General features: G+C 42.3%; 1 protein-coding gene across 1 annotated transcript; it reads right to left on the reverse strand.

Annotated features, from left to right (window-relative positions):
• Positions 1-1,368: 1,368 nt before the first annotated feature.
• On the reverse strand, positions 1,369-4,018 carry LOC130749142 (uncharacterized). Its single transcript, XM_057602438.1, has 3 exons — positions 3,865-4,018; positions 3,186-3,270; positions 1,369-2,023 (listed from the first exon to the last, which is right to left on the reverse strand). Exon 3 carries the CDS (start codon positions 2,021-2,023, stop codon positions 1,556-1,558), a length of 468 nt encoding a protein of 155 aa, XP_057458421.1. The 5' UTR covers positions 3,186-3,270; positions 3,865-4,018; the 3' UTR covers positions 1,369-1,555.
• Positions 4,019-7,818: the final 3,800 nt, after the last annotated feature.

A 7,818-nucleotide genomic window follows, 5' to 3' on the forward strand; every position in this document is an offset into this window, starting at 1 on the left:
TCCATTCCTGGAGATAGCCTCAAGTGACGCGTCGGTGAGATCTGCGGCGCAGGCATGGTTGTGGTTGTGAAGAAATTGGGAGCGGTTTACAATACTACATAAGACGAGGAAGGGAAAGAGCCAAAACCACATCGAAGTGGCGAGCCACTCTTCTTCTGCCTACGCTCCTTACATTTGCGATCCTGATATGCCATCTCGAAATTACCATCTTTGCCATTAATTGCATTTTTTTTGTTCTGGGTTTACGTATTTTCTTTTTAACTTTTTCGCTTGCTAAATTACTCATTTTTCCTTTGCATTTAATCATGCTTGCAGGCTCTCACTGTGTATGAGCATCAGATTTTATATACATGGTTAGTAGATTAGTTTCACCACAGCTGGAACTTTGTCTCTAACACATCAATTCTTTCAAGTGTGTGTGACCAGACAAAGTTAAAGTTTAGAAAAATTACAAGTTGAGAGGGTATAACTGCATAAATGTTATGCAAGCATGAGTAGATTTATTGGTAATCATGTTTTCTTTGAAATCAATATCTTTTTCTTTGATAACTATTGGAGGAATAAATATAACTCACCTTCCCTTATCAAGTTTTTGTACCTCATAATATGATTTTCTTGATGTTTATTCGACCCTCTTTTGATTCAGAACCACTTCAATCAATATTACATATGTAATTCAGGTTCCCTGTAGTACGACTGTCATGCACAATGCTGGGACAATAGGTTCGACAATCGCTTAGCAGTAAAACAGTAACTTAAAACAGAAACAACAAAACACAGGAATTGTTAACCTAGTTCAGTGAAAAACTTTCACCTACGTCTGGAGGGTTTGCACCCAAAGAAAGGAAATCCACTATCTCAAGATTCAGGAATTACAGACACTCATGAACACAACAGTTCATAATTCACTTCCTAATCTACCCAGTGTATTTCTACTTAGTATCTCAACCTAAGTATGAGAGCTCATCTCACTTTCTCTCAATTACTGCCACAGTGATTGGTGAACACAATCAACAATAAGAGTTTGAAGGCAATCAAACACACATAACCCTTCTTTGCTGTATAGAATCAGTGAGCAAAGAGGATTCACAACTAACAAAGGACAAAGCACAATCACAAATCCTAAAACAATTGATCTCTCTCAATAGCTTCGGTGGTCTTCATTTTTTATGTCTTCATCCTTTTATAGACTTCAACAGCGGCAGCATGGGCTCTAGGGTTAGCATAGGCTGAAGTAACAGATTGTGTAACGCCCCGATTTCTCGAGTGTCACATAGTAAACCAAACATCACCATTTTCGTAAAGAATTTTCGTCGTTCAATTATTAATCTTGAATTAATGACAAAGGTTCATTAATTGCGACTCTTGAAACTTTACGAAATAAATTTGCGGAATAAATAAGAAATACTCATAAATAAAGAAACTGTAACTCCAAAGTACATAAATTAAACCTTGGGCTGAAGCCCTACATCAAAGTACATCAAAAGAAAACCCGAAAGTAAAAATGATAAATAATAGTTCGACACGAATTCCCAGCCCCACAGAAAGGAACACTCTAATCCTGATCCCGCTCCGGAACGTCAGCTCCCGCTCCACGCGCTCTCTTCTTAGACTGCTCCAGCTTTATCACGCTCTTCCGAGGTCCCACTCTAAAGCACTTTGGACGCCCAGGTACACGCTGCGCACAGACTCCCGACTTGGCCTCTGGTGGTGAAGACTCCACTGCCTCCTCCTCCTCGACCAACCGTGACTCCACTGTAGTGTCCTCCGAAGGATCCTCTTCCTCCTCGTCCATTGTAGTCTGATGAAACCTAGCGGGAGGATGTGGCAGCACAATAGTGCCATCCCTAAGGATCTGCCTCTCCACAACCGTCCCAGATCTGTCCCTCCCTAAGAGCTCCGCATCGCCGACGTAGACTCTCCGGACTCCGGAACTTTCGGTCTCCCAAAGCCGGTCTTCCGCTGGCCTACTCAGAACGATCTTCCATCTCACGATAGTCTCCAATATCGTGGTGGTCACCATCTACCCCCCCCAAATAAACACATAAACAAATAACAGGGTCAGATCACATGTTCTCATAAAAACATTCACCTATTCATGTATTCTCATAAATTACAAGGTATAATAAGCATAATCTTTACGTTATATCACAGTCAGTCTCCTAAGTTCAGTTAGGCTAACGACCTCACCATTCACACAACCACCTCAACACCAATGACCATAATCACGGTCATCCGCAGATGAACAATTCTCTGAGGGGACACATCGTACAACCCTCATTCATGTGGGGGGATACACCGTCCGTCCACAGAATCACAAGGTGACCGCAGTCAACCAAATCACGTGGGGACACACCGTACAACCCACAAAACACCCTCGCGTGCAAGTAACCGTTTGTCTCTAACGGTACCATCGTTCTCATGGTCCATAGTCCTCACTAGACCTATGTTCCAATTACATCACATTTTACTTGCAAGCGATTAAGTTCTCATTTCTCTTTGTTAGGGCTCTATTAGTCAACCTAGAGTCTTAACATCTTCACAAGACTTATACAACATAATCACAATAATAACCACAGCACCAAAAGGAATTACAGCTGGATGAGCGACCTTTTGGCAATATTCAAATCAGGCATCAAATAAGCAATATCAAGCACATAGTCATATTCTCATGCACATCAACACTTAAGTCATGGCAACTTCATCAATCAAGCCATCACATAAACTTGTGCATGAATCGGAAGGAAGAAAACTTGCCAACAACCACAAAAGTGGCTTAGCCGAACCCTAAAGGGTCCAAGATTTTCTAAAACTCTTCCTTCCTTCCATCTCAACTTCACAAGTCAATGTCCAGCCAACAACCATAAGCATATACTCTCCAAAAATCCAGAATTGATCATGTCACAATTACATGTTAAAATCATGTGAAAATCTAGGCAAATTTGGCATAAACTCATGGTTTCCATACACAGGACCTAGGGTCATTTGCCAAACATTAACCTACTGATCATGGCATCACACAAGATTCAAAAATATGGTAAAAATTCCAGTAGCAATCAGCAACAATCAATACATCAAAAAGCTAAAGAAAAATCCACCAAAACCGCATTTTTGTACACATGAAATCATAACTTTTCACATAGAAATCCCTAAACTCTACCCATGTCCTAGAGATCAGCCCTTACCTTGATTTCTTGATCTGAAAAGAATGGAAGAATGAAGCTTGGATAATCTGCTCCTTGCTGTCCAAGTTCCTCTTCTTCTCGAACCCTAGCATTTAGACAGCAGGAACAGTGTGCATTAAAACTGGTCTCCAGAATTCATTTCTCAGCCGAAATTGACATACTATACATGCCTGGAAAGCTATTTTGAAAATATACAACTTTCTAGTTTATCACTTTTTCATCTGAGACCCAGAATCAGGTGATATTAGGCTCTGAAGCTCGCTGTCCAGTACAGAAAACTGGCAGTGATACTTTTACCTTCAAATTAATTTCTAACCATTTGAGTCCAAGGTTTCTAGGCCATGTTCCAACAAACATACAGCACATATTCCTCCTCTAAATTCCAGTAGCAACATCTCATCATAATCATTAAGAATTTAATCAATCTTAGGCATATGAATCATCATGAATCAGCTCTAAGCAAAACTCATAGCAAGAGTGACATCTATAATAGTGATTTGCAAAGAGGCATAGCATCCATCATCTCATCATCTTAAACAGTAGGCATCACGAGCATATGGCAGATAATCAAGCCCTAAACCTCTCATGCATTCTCATACATCATTCATCTTCATAAAGATTCAACCTTTAATCATGCTTTCATGAAATTTTCATCAAGAAACCTAGACTCTACCCTTACCTTGGCTGATTGGAATGAGGGAGATGATGAAAAGGATGAATGAAGAAGCCCTCTCCTTGCTGCTCCTCACAGTCCTTGCTTGCTCTCCTTCTTTCTCTCTTGATCTTCTCTTGGTTTCTCTTTCTTTTCCTCCTCTTCTTCTTCTTTCTTTCTCTCTAGCCGCCACCCTCTCTCACTCTATCTCTCTTGTTTTCTTTTCTTTTCTCTTCGGAATTTGTGTGGGAAAATGAGAGTATGTGGTTAGGTTTCTAACTTAGCCTTATTAGAGCAAAGCTGCAGCAAACCTCCCATTTTGCCCTCCAATTCGTGGCCCAACACCCTCCCTCAAAGCATTCACAAAAACTTCAAATTCAAATGGAGACAAAGCTTTCAATGCTCATTATTAGCTCTTAATCCTCTCCATGAAAACTGATTTTTATTAATCAAGGGAACATAACCCCCATCAGCCCCTTGATTCTAGCATTACAAGTCAACCAAAGGTCTCCCTTCCTTCCTTCCTCATGGAATTCGGCTAGCATACATCATGGGCTAGGTTTTCCTTTTCTCTTCTCCCCTCATAACTTGGCCCAAGTCCAACTAACTACTCTCCTAACTACTGATTAAGAGGATAAAATAAATCAAGGCAAACTCCTTCCCTTGATATTAAAGAAATAAATTCGGAATTAAGAGACTTTCTTCTAGCAAAATTGCTAGTACAATACAGCCTGACCTTCCGTCACTAAAACATGACTGTCTCGGGCTACAGAGGTCGGAATGACCTGAAACCAACGAGAGAATTTAGCTAACTCAGAGAGCTACAACTCTCATGAAGGAAGCTTTTCAAGATTAGGTCTTTAAGACCTCTCAAAAATTCACACATGGTCACGGACAGATTAGCAATTAAATCAAACTTCACTAGAAATTTCACTTTTATTCAATAAATCACTTAAGCAATACATAAGCAAGGTTAGGGTCTTACAGATTGCAGCAACAACAATTCAAAACACAATCTTTATAGATCTTGTTACTTATTGCACAAGTAAAGATAGAAACCAATCTTTTAACAAAGATTGTTTCAACAAATAACAACCCATAAATAGAACCTTCTGGAATAGCTACTTGTTCCTCAAGTAACACGGAAAACATATCTTCAATTAATCTTCAAAAGGCCCACAACAGAAACTCAAGCTGAGGACTGATGCCCTAGCTTCCCAGAATCAAATGCCACGGCATCTGCTTCGGCAATCGATTATTTTGACAAAATGCAAGACAACATGTACCAACAATCTCCCCCTTTGTCAAATTTTGTCTAAAACAACACACAAACCAGAGAGGATAAAAATAGAGAATCAATTCTCCCCCTTAAGCATAGCTCCCCCTCAAATGATGCGTCCATACCAACAACTAGCATAGTTGGAACATAACACTTAGCAGCAAAAAGCACACAAACAGAAGTACTATCAGCACTTAGCATATGATGACTTTACAGTAGATCAGCTTGAACATCAACATACCAGAAGTACTATCAGAAGCTACTTGCACATAAGCTATCCACATAAAAACCAGAAGATGCAACTTGAAACATACATAGCCATTGTCTTGAACTTGTCTTCAAATTAAATAGACCAAAGCTAACACTAGCAAAACAAATAGTCTTCATAGCAGCAACATAGAACATAGGTCTTCTCAGTAGCAACACAAATTATTTCAAGCCATAACATATAGAATCTTCAAACTACTCCCCCTTTTTAGCACAAATTTGGAAAAGAGGCACAAATACATCCAAAAATAAAGGAAAGTAGCAAAATAACATAACAATCTAGTCTTCAGAACTGGATTCCTCTGCACTCTCATCAGACCCTTCCTCCTCTTCATTGCTCCCATCCTGAGCAGTAGTAGCAGCAACACTTTGCTCACCTCCTTGGCGTTCCTCTTCTTGCAACTTTAGAAGCAAAGCATCAACCTTGAGCTTCCTGGCAGTGCTCACCCTAATTGTCTCCTGCAAAGCCGTGGAGACTTCTTGTAATTCAGCAATGATGGTCTGTGTAACACCCCGACTTCCAGGCGTCACTTTAGTAACCAAAAATAAACTTTACGCGGAAAACAGGTAAATTTTTTTCCGTTTCTTTCCTTTAAATCAAAACGATAAAGAAGTAGAGACAACACCCAACAACTAAACTAACCGATATACAAATATATACACCTGTACAGCCTCGGCTGCACTCCATGTCACGCGAAGCCGCAGTGACTCCAAAGCAGTACGCCCGCAGGCAAATATACAAACCAGAACTGTGAGTAAAAGTATCAAAATACAGTTATCCAAGAGAAAGTCGGCGCTCAAAAATGGCCTGAAAGGAAGACCCCTATACTCCGACAGACTCTCTGTGATCCTCCTCAAAAGAACCACACAAAAAGCCACACATCGGAACCTACCCTGTCCCAAAAAGAAACTGACGATCAGAGCTCTACACAAAAAATGTCGCTAATCCTAACCTACCCTCCCAGCTCAGCTCACCAATCATCCTCCTCCTCATCGCTGCTCGGCGAGTAGCTCTCCCCACTGCTCTCGGAGTCAGAGTCGGAATCCACCGTAATCATCTCGGTGTCCAAATCCATAACCTCCCTCCTCACTGTCCTGCGCACCGCCCTAGTCGAGCCGGTCTCCACATCCACCTCTCCTGTGAGAACATCCTCCTCCTCCACCCTCATCAAGGGGTCCACACGGTAGCCGTGCGGTGAAGAGAAAGATAAGAGACGTGAGGCAGATGGGACAACAGACTCCCTCCTCGGCTGTACGAGCCTAGAGGACGACGCCACGTCGGTAGAAGCGATGGCAGTAGCCGGAGGTGGCACAACAGATATAGCAGCAGCAGGCTCGATCTCCTCTGGGTCCTCCTCGACAGAAGGTGAAGTCGGAGGTGGTGCAGGTGGTGCATGTCCAGTGCCTGGTCCACAATGAACTGAGGGCGGCAAGTCAAAACTCAGCTCCATACGCCGTAGCACTCCGCTCGTCAGGCGTCCTCGCTCATCCGTCCGGTCCTCCATGACCCTTCCCTTATACGTCGCCCGATGACCAGCCACATCGATCACCCAAGCGGTGGGGGCATCCCTATCCAGCAACTCATATCTGATCCCCCCCGAGGGAGAGACCGTCGAGAACCAGTCGGCCATCGACATCTGGCAGCAGGCCGACCGCCCAAAGACAAACATACAAACAAAGCCAAGGCGCTAGGGTCAACTCACAGCAATAAGTACATATACACACAACATGTGACAGGGTATATATATAAGTTGTTATATAAGCATATAAGTAATCCTAGCATGTTATGGCTCTAACATTGCTTCAATAAACAAACAGCACACAGTCTCAGTCAGCATGAATGTATGCGTGAAATGCACAATATGAATCCGGATTTGTGACGCGTTCCCGTTCGCCACAAGTGAAGCATTTTCACTATGGATGGACCATTCCCGTTATCCATCCTGGATGAAATCCATCCTGGATGAACCATTCCCGTTATTCATCCTTGGTGAACCATTCCCGTTATTCACCGAATGATGAACCATTCCCGTTATTCATCATTAATGCAAGGTGAACCATTCCCGTTATTCACCATGATATGCACAGGTGAACCATTCCCGTTATTCACCCGATTGAATGCAACGTGGTTAGCCAAACAACGAATCGTCCTTACCACGAAAGTGTTTAGCTCACAACCCAATCTCAACAAACCCATGAGTTAGTGTCGGTCAATACAACACAACTCGGAGTAAGTGTCGGTCAATACAACACAACTCCATCCACAGAATACACAAGGGTCTAGTGTCGGTCAATACAACACAGCCCAAACAACAAGAGCACTAGGTGTCGGTCAATACAACACGGCTCCACAACACTCCCCAAGAGTACTAGAGTACTCGGTGACTTTCAATCATCACCATAGCTCACCTTAGTGGCTTCCCCCAATTCCGATA

Source organism: Lotus japonicus, chromosome 3 (assembly GCF_012489685.1).
Source record: "Lotus japonicus ecotype B-129 chromosome 3, LjGifu_v1.2".
In the NCBI taxonomy this organism is placed as follows: domain Eukaryota; kingdom Viridiplantae; phylum Streptophyta; class Magnoliopsida; order Fabales; family Fabaceae; genus Lotus; species Lotus japonicus.

Coding starts and splice junctions, on each gene's coding strand:
- LOC130749142 (XM_057602438.1), bottom strand. CDS start 2,023: ATGGTGACCACCACGATATTGGAGACTATCGTGAGATGGAAGATCGTT.